This window comes from Aedes albopictus, chromosome 3 (genome assembly GCF_035046485.1).
Source record: "Aedes albopictus strain Foshan chromosome 3, AalbF5, whole genome shotgun sequence".
Classification (NCBI taxonomy): domain Eukaryota; kingdom Metazoa; phylum Arthropoda; class Insecta; order Diptera; family Culicidae; genus Aedes; species Aedes albopictus.
The window spans coordinates 165,976,427-165,996,946 of NC_085138.1; the positions used below are offsets into that span (position 1 = coordinate 165,976,427).

The following is a 20,520-nucleotide window of genomic DNA, read 5'->3' on the forward strand; positions in this document are numbered from 1 at the left end:
AAACTTTAAACTGACAACATCCTCATAATCCCGCCCTTATTGAGCCTCAAGATTGAGATTAAAGAAGGGCAGCTGAGAAACACAAGGTCCATTGCACCATTGCTCCGGCTAGCGCAGTAAGGGCAAAATACTTTGTAATGCGCCCTGATACTCCACAGGCTCCGTTAGCGGTTAGATTTTTATTAGACCCCCCTAACCATTCATTCCTAGTTACCGTGCCTAGTATGTAAAGTTGCATAACACCATGAATCAGGGGTCACCTGATTAGTGAACTCCTACCACTGGAACAGGCGGTCCGTAGGCGTTCTTAGCTTGTCGAAGTAACCGCTACCGATACTAAACTGCAATCTAGGCTGATCGGGAAAAGAAGTTAATATTGATGATCAAAAAGTCGTCCTTCCGAAAAGTCGTTCGATTCAAAATAAAAATAAAAAATAAATTGAAACTACAACAAGAATGCCGCAAAGGATTGCAAAGCCAATGGAATATTGCTTTGAAGCTAACATCAAATGTGTTAGATTCAATGCAAAATGTCATTATACCGTGATCCAATGACCTATTTTCTTTGATTCAAATCGCTTAGCTTAACACAATTTTCTCTGCGTGTTCCCTTTTTAAATTTTCAGACCAACGGTGGAATCTGACATACCCACGCTCCGGCTGATAGATTTTGGTTGTGCCATCGATATGAATTTCTTCGAAAAGAAGCGTCAATTCAAAAAGGTTTGTCATTCAGTTGTCCATTCTTCGATCTAGCCCACATTCTAAACGTTCCGATCGTTGTCATTACCCCGTTTCCTCAGGTTATTCAAACCGATGGATTCACGTGCATCGAAATGCAGGAGGGCCGACCGTGGTCATTCCAGACGGATCTGTTCTGTGTGGCGGGAACGATCCACGTGATGCTATTCGGCGAGTACATGCAGTTGACCAAGAAGTACTCCGACTGGGACATCAAACAGAAACTGCCAAGGTAAGTTCGGGAGCCTAATCTTCAATGATGATTTTTTGTTGAACGCAAATTTTTGTCCTGTGCAGATATCTCAAGAAGCACGTCTGGACTGAAGTATTCCAAAAGTTACTGAACATCAAGGACATCGACCACATGCCAAAGCTGGGCACCCTGAAGGAACTGATAGACGCCGAAGCGTTCAACATGGAATCCGAGCTGGTGAAGCACATACGAACGCTGTCCAATTTGCTGAAAAGGCGCTAGGCAGTCTGCTACAACGGTAAGTGATCGTTTTTCCAATGGTGGACTTTGAATATTGCACCTACCACCCTCTTGGATGTATTGTAAGTGCAAAAAGTGTGTAAATATAGTGAGCTAAATCCGAAGATGATAAATCAAAATATTTATACCGATGTAGTGTTTAAATTTAAAAAACAGGAGAAAACAAACATGAAGTAATCGACAAATACTAAAATACAGATTGATGAGAGAGTGCTAGGATTTATCCCCCTTGTAGGATAACGAACCAGCTCGGTTATCAATGAACATAGAGTTACAAATTACGTTTGATTGCGCATAAAAGCTCTGCGTTTCTCGCATGAGGTATATTTATTCTTACCTTTCGCTAGGAAGGGTTTAGAGAGAGCACGTTAGGGATCTTCAAAGTGATTGGAAAGTACTGACAAAATTGTAACATAAACAAGTGTATTTTTTTTGGAATTGAGTAGGCACATTAGTTGTATCGAATAACGCCACAGTTAGGTCTTTAGGTTGAACGGTTGAACTACGATCATGAGTCCGGCAAACTAAAATTGTGGGCGGACTTAATTGTGTTTATAGTGAATTAAAACAGAATTTCCTTTATAATAGCCCAAAGAGCATCTGTTTCAGAGAAGCAGAATTCAAAATCCGTTTTATTTTTGACCCTCGGAAAGCGAAACGGAATCAACAACGGCTTGGTGGTTGACCGAAAAATTTGTGATTTCTGCTGCTAGCCCGAGCCGTGTGGGATTTTTAGTCAGATCATAGTGCATTGTTTTGTAAGGGAATCGAAAAAAATAGCAGCAACAGAAAGGGAGAGGTGTGCGTTGTATAGAAACCTACTGCATATTGGCACACTAAGAAGGTATGTAAGCATTAGGAATGATGAAATAATACAGAACTAAAGCAAGGATACATCTTCAATCTCAGTGTTATTTCTGTGAAAGAAATTCCGTTTAGTGAGTTATGGTTGTGTGATAGTATCTATAATAACATGTGTAGTCGTATACAAACCTCAGCTGATACTACCATGAAATCTCGAACACCCAACGTCTTATCCAACGGAACTGTCAGAAGCTTCTGAAAGCGAAGAAAGAAGAAAACAGCAGCAGCTCGTCGGGTGGCATGAAGCCGAAGAAAATGATAGAGTTAAAGCGAAAGCTTTTCATTCTGGCAGGTGGCCTGAACGCAAGGCACGAAGCGTGCGCAAACACTCGCAGCAACAAAAATGGCATAACCCTCCAGCAGGGTCTGGAGGAAGGCGACTACACCATCCTGTGCCCGGACGCTACCACCCGGTTGAGCCGATCTGGGGCGCACTCGACTTCATCCTCGACGTGCTCCTCACGAACATGGCGAACAACATCTCCCAGTCGGTCTTCCACCAAGAATTTGGGTCAACCGGCATTCGATCACCCGAAGGAACTACCATCGAGTCGACTGGGGCCGGTTCCAACGGTGTGTTGGTGACAACGTCGACTACGAGGAGCACCCCGAAACGCCCGAAGACATCGACCGGCAGCTCCACAACATCCTTGGCCCGCGAGCAGCATCTCCAGAAGTCTCGAACACCCTATCAATTGATAGACTAACCAAAGACCTCATTCGTTTGCGCAACACCACTCGCAGGCAGTTTAAACTGATTGGTCTGCCTGGTTTGAAAAGCGATGTAAATCGCATGAACAAAATTATTAAGGCCAGAATGGTGGACCTTAGAAACAATGATTTGGCAAATAAGTTCCATTCTCTCCCAGACTGGGCTAAGCCTTTCTGGAAGTTGACAAAAAATTCAAAAACTAATTCACCACCCACTCCACCGATGCGTTCACTGGACAACACCTGCTCTATGCAGGGTGGCCACAGACTCGGGAAATTCGGGAAATGCGGGAAAAAGTCGGGAATTGAAATCCATCGGGAAATATGCGGGAATAAGTCGGGAATTTTGTTTATGATCGGGAATTTTCAAAATGATGTGTAGCGCCTCCAGAATGTAAACTCAAACCTAGATTTAGCACTTGACTTACTTTAAATCCAGATTCTTACACAGATTCAGAAGTTTCACTCAAGAATCTCAAAAACCAAATGATGTGATGCAGATGAGCATTGGATTCAGAACTACGAGTAATTTCTTGTTTGGTAGAGATTATCCGGGATACATGTTTTGATTGTCCGGATGCTTGAGTCAACGATTAGACTTTAAATTTAGGCAAAACATATTTTAAATCACAATTTTTACAGAACGACTAAAAAACCTAATCTACAAACGTGAAAAAAGTATCGCAAAAAATAATTTTGATGACCAAATTTTGATTGATTTTATCAAAATTACCATAAAATACTTCTCCGACATTCGTTGAGATAACATAATAACAAAATAATACATCTACAATATTTTCATAGAAAAATTTTAGCCTGTTACTTGGTACAAATTTCCTAAATGTTGGAGAACGTGCCTCTGAAGCAGACCTACTGATACATGGTTAATCATAGCCTAATAATGACGTTAACCAGAAATCATCAAAATCATGCGCAAAAAAAACTAATATTTTAACTAGAAGAGTATGAAATTCTTTCAATGATTTTCTACAGAATATTTCAGAAAACTATTTGTCGAGAAATACAGTTCGAGTATAGGAATCACGTAGTTTGCAAAGTTTCGACTGTCCAATGCCAGTAAAAACTAAGCAAATTTATTTTAGCTGAAAACCCCTGGATTTCTGGTGGTAATCAGAGAATTCTTGTCGATGAGATTTTGTATGCTGACTTTGAAAAGGATTTACTGATTGAGACCATGGAGAAATTATTGATATAATTTTAGAGATTCTATAGCTTTGGGACAAGTTTCAATTATTGTTTTCATTGAAACTTAAAAATTATTTCTTAATTTGCTAGTGAAGGACTTCCTGAAATTTTTGCTTTGCAGGCGTAAAGTGATTTCTGCGTAACGATTTGTAGAATTACTGGAATAATTTATAAACAAATATCTAGGAACCCTTGCAATTCATGACATTAAAATAGAAGCAAAATTGCAAGTTTATAATCAGAGGACATGATTCTCTTGATTTTGTTTATGAAATCTTTTAATGTATACTGAAGGAATTCCTGGTGTTACCAATGGAAAACATAAAAAGATTTTTGTACGAATTCCTTAAGACAAACATATGAACATTGTAGAAAAGTTTTTAACCATATTTCCTAATGCAAATCTGAAGAATTTCTGTATGTGCTTCTTGAGGTTCTTCAAGGATTGCTGACTAAACGTTGTTCTGAAATCTTGAATGCCAAAAGAAAGAAGAAACATTTTATACTGAAATAATTTTAAGCCCATTTTTTGTAGGTACATCTGATTTTTTTTTGCGTTACCCTGGGCTAATGTAATGGTCTGAAGGCTACTTAAAACCGGTACTAGATCTCATTTTAAATCCTAGGTTCATTTTCCTATCCTTGAGAAATTAGAGTAAATAGGTAAAATTTCACGAGTTTCCAAGTGAGTTCTTTAAAAAATGGGAATGGAAATTAAGCCTTGAATATCGAATTTTTCCTAGAATATCTCAAAAGAGCCTTACAAATTTCGTCGGAACTGTCAAAGCTTTTCAGGGTTTGAGAATTTCTTTACAAATTCAGCTAGAAATGGTTTATGAATAGAAAACCTTTTATGGCAACAGGTATTTTCAAAATTTCATCGTTAGTGCTCTCATAGCAAAACTCATATTTTCTTTTTTGAAAATTTCCAATTCCCACTAAACAGGATGTTTCCACAGGAATTTATCTGAGTTCTGCATTTTTTATCTAAATGTATTGTCAGAAGCCAGTTTCTTCCAAGAGTTTTGACATAAATCGCCAGCGAGTCCTTGTAAAAACCCTTTATATAATACAAAATATAAAACTATGTACAATCTAATGGATTTCGGATAATTTTGAATCTGGTGATTTGTATATGAACCTGTTAATATTAAAGGATTTTAATTTTCTTAAGAATTATTTGTTTACTCAATTATTGAATAGATTTCCTGATTTGCCACCAGCAGAGTATGTGAGAAAATATCACAGACATTTATTCTGTGTATTTGCAATAAACTTCTTCCAGGAAATTTGTTAGCAAATTCCTCGTAGAATTCAAAATACTCCCATAATTCTGGCTATAGGAATCAAAACAGAATTACGTCAATAATGCCGTCCTTCATACCTTCAGAATTCCTGGGATATCATAAAAAACTCCTTAAAAGAATTCAACAAAGAATATTTCAGCTAGCCAACTAGATTTTTTTATTGGAACTTCATCAAGAATTTCTTACAGAGTTTACAAAAATCTTTTGGTATTTCGGACACAAATATTTTCAAGTATAGGTTTACGTTACAAGACATCCAGAATTAGAAGCAAATTGCAAGCATATGTTACATGTACATTTCTTTTTATGTTAACGTCTCCAAAATATTGTAAAATTGTCACAGCATCACAATGACACTGTAAATATTTCAGTAAGTTTTACAGATCTACATGGATTCTTGGATGTTTTACATGCTCCACAGGTATATAAAAAAATCGGGAAATTTCAAAATCAATGCGGGAAAAAGTCGGAAAAAATGCGGGAATTTCAATTTTGATTTTGTGTGGCCACCCTGTCTATGGATCGTTTGATATCTCCTGCTGAGAAGGTCGCTGAACTAGGCCAACACTTCATCAGCTCTCCCAATCTCGGGTACGGCATTGTCAGTTCGCAAGAAGCTATCGTCAATGAACATGCTTGCAATCTTCATCTAATTCCCAATGACTTCTCGGAGGAGTTGGATATCACAGCTGGTGAGCTGACGGCCTACATTAAAACATCCAAAAATATGAAGGCCCCGGGTTTCGACAACATCCTGAGCTTGGAGCTGAAGAACTTGAACCCCTAGTTCTACCAACATCTGGCACTGATATTTAACCAGTATCTTAGACTTAGCTACTTCCCCTCGTCGACTTCCACGCTTAAGTCATACCAATCCCGAAGCCTGAAATGGAATCTAGTTCCCCTAAAAGCTAGAGACCCACTAGCCTTCCCACAGGGTTATCAAAACTCCTTGAAAAGGTGATCCGACAGACGGTTACTTGCTGCAACCAACCAAAACAACATCTTACAGTTTGGTTTTCGACGCGGTCGTTCCACCTTGCACCAACTGACCCGAGTAACAAACATCCTCAGGCCGACGGAGCAAGAAATCCGCCATGTCCTTGATAGACGTTGAAAAAGCAACGTTTGGCACGATGGTCTGGTGTACAAGCTACAGCGACACAATCTTCCCAGCTACCTGGTGAAAATAGTTCAAAACTATCTGTCGGACAGGACCTTCAATGTTTCGATGCATGCTGCAGTCTCTGGATGCATACTAGGTCCACTTCTGTTCAACATCTTCACCTCGGATATGCCTCAACTCCGCGAAAATGGATCTCTATCGTTGTTCGCCGATGATACCGCAATAATAGCGCTCACGTCGAGACTGCAAAGAAGCCTGAATGTCCTGACAGAGTACTTCAGCAGCTGGAAGATTTGTGTCAACGCGGTGAAGACCTAGACCATCCTGTTCCCCCATTCCAAATCCCTCAGACTTGTTCCGGTTGAGAATTGCAAGTTCACCATCAATAGCCTAACGGTGGAATGGTCCAATGTAGCTGATTATCTTGGCCTCACCTTAGACTGTAACTTGCTGTTCAGACAACAGGTCGACAAGACGGTTACCAAATGTGCCATCTTACTTTATCCTCTCATCAACCGGAAGTCGACCTTGTCTCAGAAGTATAAGCTTGCTGTCTACAAACAGATCATCTTGCCGGTCATCGAATATTTATTTATTTTATTTACTACTATTTATTGCGCAACTTAAGGCCATTGCCTTTTAATATGTTACATTGAAAATACATTGCTGGTAGATAGTTAAGCACGATTTGCAAATAATGAATTGTTCAAATATTATCTGTTTTTCTTTTAACCATTAATTACAATTGAAGTACTCGATACATTCCCTCCTAAACGCAGCTTCTGAAGTTTGTAGGGTTAGATTATTAGGTAGTGAATTCCATGTAGCAACGCCTCTGACGAAGAACGAATATCCGTACTTTGCAGTTCGATGACGTGGCATGGAAAATTTCTGACAACGAGTATTCCGTAAAGGTCTCAATTTGCTGAATAAATAATCAGGTTGTCGAGATTTGAGTAGTTGAAAAATCAGCAAACAACATCTCATTTTTCCAAAATTTTCGAACGGGCATCCAATTAACTTTGCTTGTAGATGCGAAACATGTTGAAACCTAGTCAGGTTGAACACAAATCGTATGCATGAATTCAAAGCAACTTTTAATTTATTGAAAAACAATGATGAAGCCTGTGTTAGTAAGAAATCACATGAAATAAAATGAATATGGCGTGCCAGTCTGGGAGAGCTGCGCCAAAACACACCACTTGAAACTCCAACGAGTTTAAATTAAGTTTCTACAGATGATTCTCAACACACTCAAATTTTGTTCCGCCGTCTATCATCGATTGCAAGAGAGTTCGTGGGGCAATAGACTGGATTCATGGGTGAACGCATTGTGACGGCCAGATGTTCGCCATCCGCCAGGGGTTGCAGAAATGCTGCGAATACAACGTGTCCACACATCAAATGTTCATCGATTTCTATTTAAATCGAGGCGGTTGAAGAATTTGTGTACTTGGGCTCACTGGTGACCGCCAATAACGACATCAGCAGAGAAATTTAGAGACACCAGAGAGCAGGAAATTGAACATACTGCGGACTCAGAAGAACTCTATGATCGAACAAAGTTCGCTGTAACACAAAGTTAACCATCTAGAAAACGCTGATTAGGCCGGTAATCGAAACAGAGACTATATGTGAAGAGAGCTAACGCTCCCTTGGAGTTTTCGAATGGAAGGTGTTGCGTATCATCTACGGCGGAGTGCCGATGGTAGACGGGACTTGGAGAAGGCGTATGAACCAAGAGCTGCATCAGCTGCTGAGAGGACCAACCATTGTCTACACCGCGAAAATCGGGAGGCTACGGTGGGTATGTCGGGTCACGTTATCAGAATGTCGGGTAGCAACCCGATTACAATGGTTCTCGAGCGCCAGGTGGGTCGACCAAGTGGAGGACGATCTGAGACACACAGCCATGTACTGAGTCGGATGGAGACGACTCCTACGTACAGCATCGGACACTCAGGCCTTCGTCTGACCGATAAGCTGGTGGTCGAGCTTTTGTCAGAACAATAGGTGTCCATTCTGACTTACTGCCACTGTTCCGGAAGGATGATCAAGAGTTAGGGTGATCCACAGACTGAAAGGAATGTCGGGGAATTATTGTTTTTATAATTGATAATCAATTAAGAAAAAAACAATGGCATTTATGTTTTACATTCGTTTTTATTATAGTTTTTTTTTTCACATTTTACTGTGACATATATTACACATCAAGCAATAAATAGGCATTACTCTTTGAATAATTTTGGAACAAACAATAGCGTTTAAATTCATCATGCAAAACTCTTTAGTATAAAATTAGAAATTTAAACAGCTCAATGGAATTAACAAAAGACATAATGTCTAGAACGGTTTGTTTTTCAATGCATCCCTACGGGATGCACTTCGTAAAGAAAGAAAATAAGCCTAGCTCATTGTCGACTAAAGTCACGAAAAATGGAATGCTTCTCGGTTGCTCAACATAGAATTTTAAAGTACATGAAACCCGCAAACAAAAATTAGTAAGGATTGTTGCTTGTATAAAATCGTTTCGAAACCTACGGGGAAACAGTGTTCGTTACTTGTTTGTGCATTTAACAGTTTTTTTTGTTGTTGTTCAGGTTTCAGTGCTTACAATCTACCCGTTCGTAATTGTGTGATTCATCCCCTCCCTCCCTAAAACGAGCTATGTTCGTTTCGACTAACACAAATGCATGCTTGCTTCTTTAAGATTCGTTTTGCTGCTTAGCTTGACTACGACGATTAACATTGAGGTTGATTATTTGTTGTTTTGCTACAAAAGCTTCCAACGGATCTTTGCAGACAGCTCCCTGATACGGTTCTTGATATTTGCTACTCTTCAAATTCCGTGTCATGTCGAGGATCTTTACCGTAGACGTCGTCGGTCCGTTTAGCGCCAGAACTTGTTGAACAGATCCATGAATGAGTCGTATATCATGAAGGTGATGGCCACGTCCAAGCAGACACGACTTAATCGCGGAACTGTGCCCTTGTAGAACGCGAAAGGTCCTTCGTTTTTCCAAATCTGCACCGCACAGTCGACGGTGTTTTTGTACTTGGCCGCTTCCAGACCTTGCATACGGGTCTTGACTACGTCGATGGGCGTATTGCCAAAGACGGAAGCAGCACCAGCTACGGCACCGAAAGCACCAACCACCATCTTTGGCACCGGTTTCGACTGATCGCCACCCTTGTAGACTTCCTTCAGCGATTCCATGACGTAGAATCGAATGGCTTGGTTGGAACCCTGTTTCATGATCGTTGCCGTGAGGCCCTTGTAAACACCGGAAAAGCCTTCCTGTCGGACAATCATTCCGACACCGTGAGCGAATCCCTTGTAGCGAGGACTGCCACTGCGCTGGTCGTTGATGAACTTAACCTTGACAGTTTCCATAGGTGTGACGGCCAGGATTGCTTCCGCAACACCAGCTCCCAGACCGGCCAACAGCTTACCGGAAGTGCTCAGCTGGCCGTTCGGTTCTATCAGGTACCCTTTGAAGGTTTCGAAGGCGCCGAACCTGGAGGCGAGGGATAATCAGTCTGACATAGAAGGAGGCTTGAGTTAAAAGTTAATTACCTCACTGCCGACTTTGGTATCGACCCGTAGAGTAGCACGCTGAGACCTCGGTAGAGACCAAAGAATCCATTGTTCTTGACAGTCTTTTTCACGCAGTCCATGATTCCGTTATACTGTTTGGTGGCACCTATGGAATAAGTCTTACCGTTATGATACACCCTCAAGAACATGTACGTTGTAGTATACGAACATACCTTTCTCGTCGAGCTGAAGCTGCGTTTTGACATACTCCGTGGGGAATGTGATGCAGATTTCGATACCACCGGTGATGCCACCGGCCACGATTCCCTTGAGACCGGTACCGCCGCCGGCAGCGGCCGCTGCACCGCTCTGCTCCATCCATGGCCGTCGTCCGAAGGGATTGCGGAAGTTGGGCCTGCTCGCGGTGGGTAGACAACTTCGGTCCATGGCGGCTGTGATGGCAGGTTAGGAATGGGCGAGGTACTGGAAATGGAAATAATAGTTAAAACAATTGTGTTAATAGTTTCCATGATGAAATTACGAGCAATTGTAAGATCGCTTGGAATAAGGACAACTTTGTCGCAAATCACCAAAAGTGGAAACAACAAGGTGCTTCTGCGGTTCACAGAAGTTTCCTCTAATTAGTACACCGAGTATACAAAGACGGTAAGTGCAAGAAAGTGCTTCTTGTTTGAGATAAATGTGTAGTGGGACAACGTCAGAGAAAACTTCGCTGTCGTGAGATGTCAAGAGAACGCTCCAGACATCGCCATTAAGCACATTCTTTGAAGATTGCCAAATTTTGATTGAACTATTCTCACTTTGACCTTTCGCCACCACACAAGACATCCATAGGCCAATATTGGTCGAACAACAGTTGTGTAAATCCATTTGATATACTTGAGTTGTAGACCCCAAATAGTACCAAAGGTTCGCCGGCATTGCCCGAAGGCCATGTAAACTTTCTTGATTCTGAACTCAATGTGAGGAGTCCAGAAAAGCTTGGAATCAAGGAATAACTCCAACGTACTTTACTTGTTCAGTCACATCGATTTTGGAATCAAAGAGACGCAAAAGTCGAACGCCATTACGGTTTCGCCTTTGCGTGAAAAGAACAATAGATGTTTTACTCGGATTAACCGAAAGGCCATACTTAGCATTTAGCAACGGCAACCCTCAACTACCTAAAGAGCGCTTTGCATCAGTTCGAAAAGGGTGCTGATGTACATATCAACTAACAGTGTTAGGTAGTTGTCGGCAAAGCCATAAGTAAGAAAACCGCTATTATTGAGTTGCTTCACTAGCGTATCTGCTACCGTCGTGCGGGGCTTATTTATAACATTATTGTAGTATAAACTACATTATCTAAATTCCTGTGAGTGTCAATAAATGGTGAGTATCCATGAAATTTGGCCTCAATCAAATCAGTAAAGAGATCCCAGTTGGATAAACAAGGAATTCCTGAAACGCATAGTTTGCGAAGTAACATTCACATAGCATAGCATAGCATAGCATGGATACTTGCACAAATCTTGGATGGAGTTGCAAAGTTGAATATTTCCATTGACATTGCTGATGTCGCTACTATCTACAATGTCATAGATTCACTCAGCTCCACACACCTGACCAAGTCCTTGCAAGCATTTATAAATCCCTTCATCAACTTAGAAAGAGCCCAGAACTGAAGCATCTTCCAATAGATGAAAGGATGTTGAAAATAGCGAATTTTCAACTTATATGCAGTTATAAAGTAAATATACTGAAATAGAAATATTTATAAATAAATAATATTGGAAAGATCTCACCAATTGTTGTGGGGTTTTTGTGGTTCAATGCCGATCATCTAATTGTCTTGATTAATGTTCTTCTCTGTAAAGAACAACATAATATTCAGCAAAGAACAACACAATACTAAACACTAAACACCCGCGCATCTATTGTTTTAGTTTGCGAAGTAACATTCACATGTTCAAAAAAGATGTAGCGATGGTCAGATAAAGCTTTTTCTTCTGACTCATGCCAATTGGTCAGCTCGTGACTAATTCTGCTAGAGCAAAGCGTTATGTCTAACACTTCCTCTCTAGAAGATACCATGAAGGTTGCGCGGTTTCCTATGTTAAGTAATCCAAGATCTGTACTACTTCAGCATTCCATCGAACTGGAGCCTCCAAGTTAATTTCTGAGCTGCCCCAGGTGATATGATGAGTATTAGCATCACTGTCAACAATTAGCGGAAGGCCTTTTGAAGTGAAGTATACGACGGCTTGTTTGAAAGCACTCGTAAGGGGATGGTCCATCATGCTGTAAATACACCGAACAATAGACGTATTTTCTGTTGAGGTTTCCAACGGATACATCAATGGTAACAGCACATAAATACATCTATGGTGGTTAATTCAGGCACGAGTGCAGCAACGATTGCGTTGTTGACGAGCACACAGGCTCGAGGCTTGACACGCGAGTTTACCATTTCATTTTTACTGAAAGTAGCAAACACCGGGTTCACAAGGTTTCCTAGATAGACATTCCCCTTACGAAAGTAAGGTTCTTGGACTAAGGTCACTTACCCAGTCAACCAGTCATTAGCGGAGCCAGCATTTTATTTTTTCTTACTCACCTCACACGAGAAAGAAACAGATAGAAGAGGGGGCAACTTGCCTCCTCTTTCATCTCGCTTCTTTTCCTGCATGTTCAGGGGAGTGAGTAAGAAAAAAGAAAAAGCTGGCTCCGCTAATGCAATCAGTGATCGTATAAGATGTTAAAGTGGAGGCGATATGCGTACATTTTACATGCGCCTAAATGGAGGCATGCACGTATATGGCCTCCACATTATCATCTTATGCAACATCTTCTACGATTAATGGTTGTCTAGGTAGGCTGTATCATTTCGCATAAGTCTGCAGGAGATGCCATAAGTTTGGAGATGCCAAAGGCGAGGATACACAGAATACACTGTGTAAATCACATAATGCGCAACCGTATATGTGAAAATGTAGACTTATCAACAACATCTTCATAATTTCGCCATTATGTGGCCTCATGTTTAAAACTAAAGAAAGGCAGCTGATTGAGAAACACAAGGTCCACTGCACCATTGCTCTGGTTAGGCGCTGTCCATGAACTACGTAGACTCAATTTTGGCAATCTCAGACCCCCCCTCCCTCTCCGTAGACTTTCGTCCATACAAAAATTTAAAAATTTGTATGGACTGTAGACTTTGGCCAGATCCCAGTTTATGGATAGGCCCTTAGTGCGATAAAGTCAAAATACTGTGGATGGTGCCCTGGATTCCACAGGCACGACGTCTGAGTGGAGCAAGGATGAATCCGAGGATGCTAGTGAAAGTTATTCACGACCAGCTAGAACGTTGGATTGAGCAATTTGAACAACTCCTTAAATTTCGACGTCTGACCAACTATCAACATCTAGGCATAAATAGCCTAGTGTACGGCGCATCAACTCTGGGGCGTCATCACTGCAGCAGGTAAAAACAGCCATACAAAGCATGAAGCCCAACAAAGTCCCCAGGGTTGATCGCATATCATCCTCACAAAAGAAATCCTGTACAGAATCCCTGATGGGATCCTTAAAGAAATAACATTAGGAATCCCTGAAACAATAATTGAAGAAATTCTGGGAAAGGAATTCTGAGAAATTCCTTGAGGAATGCAAAAAAAAAAACGAGAACAATCATTGAAGGAACCGCAGCAGAAATCCTTGCATGAATACCTACAAGAATTCCGCGAGATTCCCTGAAGAAATCTTTGCTCGAATCACTGAAAGAATTGTTAACGAAATCCCGGAAGGGATTTCTGTAGGAGTACCAGCAGTAACCCCCGAAAGAATGCCGACTAGAACACTTTAAGGAATCAGTTCGAGATTTTCCAAAGCAATTTCTGACGGAATCCCGGGAGAATTTCCTAAATAAATTCTGGGAGGCATAAACCTGGTAGCTCTGCAAGAATCTCGGAAATAATCATAGAAGAAATCTCGGAACAAATTATTAAAAAAATCCCTGAAACAACTCGGGTAGATGAAGGAATCCCATCACAAATTCCGGCACGAATATCTAAGAAATCCATCACATTCCTTTTCGGGAAGTAACTCTTATGGAATCACAGCAGAGATCCCGGAAGCAATCTTTGAAGGAATTCAAGCACCAAATCTGAAGGAATGCCGAGAGGAGTAACTGAAGGAATGCCACAAAAGTTCAACTTATTGGAGAACAGTGGCTTAATTTCATCAACAGGGGAGGAAAAAAAACTGAAATAATCCTTTCAGGATTTTTCCCTGAAGAGATATCAGGAGCAATCCCTACAGTTATTCCGGGAGGAACATCCCTGTAAAGATTCCGGGAAGAAATCCTGGGAAGATTCTCGAGAGGATTGCCTGAATGAATCCTGGAAAGAATTGCGGAAGGTATCTCGGGAAAATCCCATCTCATCTAATCTTTACAGTCTTCTCTGCCCTCTATCCCAAACCTTAATCCTACGCTCTATGGTACCCGCAACCCTACCATCTGCCCTACCCTCTATTTTAACTATCTACAATACCTTCTATCGTACATACATTACATTTATTTGTTCAACATCATTAAGACAAGACATAATCAACAATAGTACGCCACAATACTCGGTTTGTGGCTGCCGCTCTCCATCCTCGGTCGCGCCCAATGCTCGCCAAGTCTCGCTCCACCTGGTCCGCCCATCGTGCACTCTGCGCTCCACGCCTTCTTGTGCCAACCGGATCCGTTGCAAACACCAGCTTTGCAGGGTTGTTGTCCGGCATTCTTGCAACATGCCCTGCCCACCGTATCCTTCCGGCTTTGGCCACCTTCTGGATGCTGGGTTCGCCGTAAAGTGCAGCGAGCTCGTGGTTCATCCTTCTCCGCCACACACAGTTCTCCTGCACACCGCCGAAGATCGTCCTTAGCACGCGTCGCTCGAAAACTCCGAGTGCTTGTAGGTCCTCCTCGAGCATGGTCCATGTCTCGTGCCCGTAGAGGATCACCGGTCTTATTAGCGTTTTGTACATGGTGCATTTGGTGCGTGGGTGAATCTTTTTCGACCGCAGTTTCTTCTGGAGCCCGTAGTAGGCCCGACTTCCGCTGATGATGCGCCTCCGAATTTCACGGCTCACGTTGTTGTCAGCCGTCAGTAAGGATCCGAGGTAGACGAATTCCTCCACCACCTCGAAAGTATCCCCGTCTATCGTAACATTACTACCCAGACGGATCCGGTCGTGTTCGGTTCCGCCTACCAGCATGTACTTTGTTTTTGAGGCATTCACCACCAGTCCGACCTTTGCTGCTTCGCGTTTCAGGCGGGTGTACAGTTCTGCCACCGTTCCAAATGTTCTAGCGATAATGTCCATGTAGTCCGCAAAGCACACAAATTGACCGGATTTTGTGAAAATCGTTCCCCGGCTGTTGAGCCCGGCTCGTCGCATCACACCTTCCAGCGCGATGTTGAAGAGTAGACATGAGAGTCCGTCACCTTGTCGCAGTCCCCGGCGAGATACGAATGAACTGGATAGTTCACCCGAAACCACCCGAACGAACCTTCTATCGTACCTCTACCCAAACCCTACACCATACCCTCTACAATAACCTCTTCCTGCCGTCTACCATAACCTTCTACCCTAGCATCTATCCAGCCTCTTCCCTTTTACTCATCAATCCCGATCGATAAATATCCATATTGCATGGTATCATAGCTCAAATAACCAATCCGTGGCCGTCATCTTGGATTATGGTCCACCATCTTAGATTCCAAAATGGCGTCAAATATCGATTTTTGATCTCTCATCAAAGCCTATTGACAGGATGTACACTCCCGATCAAAAGTTTGGGGTCACCCTTTCAAAAACATGTAATTTTTTAGGCCCATATCTCCACCAATTTACGCCCGATTTTAAAACCCTAGATCTCATTCAAAAGATAATATAACAAAGTAATAAAAAAATTTCAAAAATGTTTGTATGTAACCTGAGCATGAGCATGATGAGAATAGATGATCGCACAATTCGTAGTTGCTACTCCGTGACTGACCAGAGCAATCGAAATTGTACAAGGAACCAATGAATAGGGCTTGGGACTAGCTCACTATTCGCAATGTGCGCAGTTCGAGAACGCACAATTTTAATAATGTCAATAACGGCGCTGGCTACGTCCTCAAGATCATCAAGGAGGGAAGGGAATGTTAGTAAGACAACCGTTGTTATAGAGACCGGGAATCCCAGTGTCTCCACGATTGTCTTGGGAAGGATTTTTTGTTAGTAGGGTAGGGTACATTGTCATTCTAGGCGTCACCTATGGTTGGTGATGTGATCTGTCAATGGATCAATACACATTAAGTTTCGCGCACAACCGGTCACTTTTCTAAACGAAAACATTTCTAATAAAAGAAATTCTGTCGCGCGTCTCTACCTTATTAGGGAGCAGAAGCTTTAAGCCCATTCGACACAGAAATGAACTGAACGCGACGAAGGACAAACCAATGATCCAAACCATATGCATTCACAACAAGAAACGATACAAAACAAAGCACCCGCGCATCTATTGCGTTCGTTTCCGTACGAGATAATATTGAACGCGATCGATTATGCTGCAATATTTACTCACCCCATCAGGAGCGATGCATACACAGCAAGTAACAACACAATACTCTCAAAAATATTTGTATGTAAATTTAAGCTAAAGCTGACAAATTTTCTAAAAAAATGAAAATAAACTTATACGTATACCTCGACTTATACCACAGTGTCGCTGGAAATTGGGTCGACCAAATTTTAACATGAGAGCGGTAATTTAACCTATTTTCTATTAGCTTTCAAATGCTTTTTACCGAACTTAGCTAAAAAATCTAGAAAAATGTTATTAACCGTTATGTGTCCGACAAACTTTTTGCTTTTTTCTACACCGTGCTTTTTAAATGGGCGCTGGGTACCCGGGTACCATGTCGGCCACATTAAGGGTTAAGTAAATTAACTCTTGATGTCATCGACCAAAAGTTTGGGGTTACCCCTCAAAATGATGTGCCGGCCAAAAGTTTGGGGTCACTATCGTAAGGCATGGAAAAGTGATTTAATGATAACTTTGTCATCTTCCATTCAATTTTAATTCTTCTTGGTTTATTTGATACATAATGAATGGTGTTTAATGCATGGACATTGAACCACACATATATGTTAAAATTAACATACTAAAGCATACCTTAAAATTGCCTCATTTTTTGAAATGTGGTGAAATGTGTTAACTTTGTGTGTAGAATTAGCTTCTAAGTTAAAATACACATAAATAAAAACAAAAAAAAAATAAATATAAAAATCATTGAAAACGTTAAATATGTCTTTAATTTAACGTTTTCAATGATTTTTATATTTTATGTTTTTTTTTTTGTTTTTAGTTATTTATCTTTGAAATGAACTAAAAGAATTAAAATTGAACTATACCTAGATGACGAAGATATCACCAAATCATTTTTCCATGTTTTACGACAGTGACCCCAAACTTTTGGCTGATACATCATATTGAGGGGTGGCCCTAAACTTTTGGTCGATGACATCAAGAGTTAATTTACTTAATAACTTTTTCCCAAGATTTTTCAGCCAAGTTCGGTAAAAGCAGTTGAAAACTGATAGAAAACAGGTTATATTACCGCTCTTATCTTAAAATTTGGTCGACCCAATTTCCAGCAGCACTGCCGTAAGTTTATTTTCATTTTTAAGAAAATTTGGCAACTTTGGCAGTTTACATACAAATATTTTTGTAAAAGTTTCACGTAAATCGTGTTACTTTGATTTATTATCTTTCGAATGAGACCAAGAGTTTTAAAATCGGACGCAAATTGGCGGAGACATGGGGGTACGAAAATTAGGGGTGACCCCAAACTTTTGATCGGGAGTGTATGTATGTTATCACTTCCATCTAATGCTCAACAGACGATTGCTGTGCTCATCAGAAATTTTGTTTATGTTTACTCTCTCACAACTATCAAAGTTATGTTTTGTAAACATTGCAGTAATACGCAGATTTAATTTGGATAGGATCTATATGGGGCACTGCGTGGTCTGAGCACAATCAAAAGTGTTATTTGAAAAGATGTTTCGAACAAATGTTAAAAATTTGTTAAGGTTTGTCTAGTTTATAAACTTGGTTTATGTACACTATAAACGCTTGTACATGATTTGAACATACCTGACAATGTTATCTAAGGAATGACACAAAAACGTGAATAACTTACTGATGTTTGACAATCCAAGTGTTATCTCCAAACAATACAGCAATGTACATCGTCTGATACCATACCTACTGTATACGTGATGATGACTAAGGGGTGCGATCATTTTGATTATTTTAACATCAAACAGGCCATATTCAAAACACAGCTTCTATGCTCTTGAGTTTCAATTCACTATCTGTTTATTTATGAGCATGCCACACAACATAATAAGTGATATACAGTCACGGTTGCTAGATTATGCCTTTATCGCATTGATTGATTGATTTGTCTTTATTAGAGAGACGCCTTTATCGCATATAAGTCCCATCTTATAGCTGGGTTTCCTATTCATATGAGACAGTGTTATCGCAGTTATCCCTCTATTCGTGAAAATAAAGCGTCCAACAGCTATGTAATGTTTTTTAATTTTGTTTACCATAACAAAAGGTCCTCTACAAGATGGACACTTTAAAATAGTAAATTATTGCAATTAAAGTTATTAAAATAATTAAATAGGAAAACTGACTACAGTGCCAATACAGAGTTCTAGTGTATTTCTATTAAAAATCTGAAAAAACATAATGGCTCAGAAAAGGGTGCTCTTTTGTATAAAATTAAAAAAAAAATCAATACATTTTTCAAAATTTAAAAACCCAATTAGGTGGCCCTTTAGTCACAGTTATAAAAGCGTGGGTATACAGCATGACCATGGTGAGGGTGACTGATTCGATTCCCGGTCGGTCCAGGAACTTTTCGTTAAGGACATTATCTTGACTTCCTTGGGCATAGAATATCTTCTTGCCTGTCACACGGTATACACATGAAAGATGATCATTTGCAGAGTAACCCAACTAACATTTATTGTGAATGTAAACGTCAACAAAGCGTCCTCAATACGGCTTGATTCTGAGTTACTGTGGTGTACATATGGATGGAAGCTTCTATGCAAGCCCTATACCAATGAATCTGACGAACTTATTCCACATGTACATGCTGTGTGAGCAGCTTCTATGCCACGAAGTCATAGCTCTTTCTCGGCTCCTATGTAACCACTAACTGAATAACATCTTGAGAAAACGCTTTTTCAGCCTTTTCACAGTTGTTAAATAATAGTTATACAGCATCCCCAAATTAATCGATTAAATATAATTTGGTTATAGATACCATGACGCAATACATGTGGAACTGGAATTATCGCCATCAAAATTGAATAATTAAAGTACTCGCCGCTACTTGGAATCGAACTCTTGATCTCCGTATCCACTGGTCCCGATAATGTCCTCGCTGTTACACTGCTATATATGAATAGTATTGAAAATGGCCCGTTTTGTTTTACTCCAGACAAACCTTCATAAGTGTGCCACAAGAAACCTTAGCCAAGTTCACCTTGCTGCAAAAGCTTGTGAAATGTCAAACGCAATAATGGTTACATTGATCAAGATGTGTGGTTGCGCCAACAGGTTCTTCGTCACAGCTTCTAGCTGAAAGAGTGTTCTTAAAGCAGCTACGATGTGCTGCTGTTTTGTGTATTTGGAAACATTACAAAACGTACTGTATAAAAGCAGCTGTTGTATTGGCTGGGACTCTTACTCGATTTGCACATCTTCCGGCAAATCTTCCGGCGTTGAATTAAAGTGCAATAAAAGCAACCCAAATAATTTCACAGCACAGAGATGGATAGCTGTAAAGAATTTGTGTAGTAGCTATATATCCCGCTAAAGTTTGTTTTGACAATAATGTTTACATCCGATAAGCCGTATTGGTATACCAACAGTTTTTAGCTGTAATGAAATCGCATAACGGCTTTCAAAGCGCTGCTGGTTTGGGGATTTGTCAGTATAACGAATTGTACTGTATAGTAGCAGCTGTTTTGTAAGTGGCAACCCCAGCGACAAGTGATGGATTTCTGAAAACCGAGTTTGGTAGCTGTATGGTGATTCTTTTGCAGTCGTATATTAGCTTATGATTTATATTTGACTAGCTTCCCTTTTATTCAGCGTTGACTGCTTTTATTCGTTGGTTACACAACAGAAAGCAAATGACTGAAGCTTATAGCACTGAAAATGAAAATGAAATTACCCAAGCAACAAACATGTCACAAAGGAGTGTCGACAGCGCAAGTTTTTGGTTGGACACAAGTCAATTTTTAAGTTATTCTGCCTTTGGATTAGAATAACTTGAATCCAACAAAAAACTTGCGCTGTCGACACTTCTTTGTGACATGTTTGCTGCTTCGGTAATAACTGTGAAAGTGCTCATAAAACACTAAACAGAGAAGCAGGCTTTGTCCGAGTAGTGATGCCGTAACGCCA

The 20,520-nt window shown here is 40.5% G+C and overlaps 3 protein-coding genes across 5 annotated transcripts in view; 1 reads left to right on the plus strand and 2 right to left on the minus strand.

Annotated features, from left to right (window-relative positions):
* Positions 1 to 1,427, plus strand: part of LOC109422630 (mitotic checkpoint serine/threonine-protein kinase BUB1) — a 33,280-nt gene extending 31,853 nt beyond the window's left edge. For both annotated transcript variants that reach the window (XM_062859598.1, XM_029880581.2), the window contains exons 7-9: positions 627 to 723; positions 804 to 973; positions 1,039 to 1,427. In XM_062859598.1, the coding sequence (XP_062715582.1) occupies positions 627 to 723; positions 804 to 973; positions 1,039 to 1,216 (445 nt within the window). In that variant the 3' untranslated portion in view covers positions 1,217 to 1,427. The remainder of the gene's footprint in view (positions 1 to 626; positions 724 to 803; positions 974 to 1,038) is intronic.
* Positions 1 to 20,520, minus strand: part of LOC134291783 (uncharacterized) — a 320,651-nt gene that overhangs the window by 233,168 nt on the left and 66,963 nt on the right. The gene's annotated exons all lie outside the window — the stretch shown is intronic.
* LOC109402818 (putative tricarboxylate transport protein, mitochondrial) overlaps positions 8,592 to 20,520 on the minus strand; it is a 29,446-nt gene continuing 17,517 nt past the window's right edge. For both annotated transcript variants that reach the window (XM_029880583.2, XM_029880582.2), the window contains exons 2-4: positions 10,220 to 10,469; positions 10,026 to 10,152; positions 8,592 to 9,966 (exon numbers count right to left, since the gene is read on the minus strand). In XM_029880583.2, the coding sequence (XP_029736443.2) occupies positions 9,339 to 9,966; positions 10,026 to 10,152; positions 10,220 to 10,433 (969 nt within the window). In that variant the 5' untranslated portion in view covers positions 10,434 to 10,469 and the 3' untranslated portion in view covers positions 8,592 to 9,338. The remainder of the gene's footprint in view (positions 9,967 to 10,025; positions 10,153 to 10,219; positions 10,470 to 20,520) is intronic.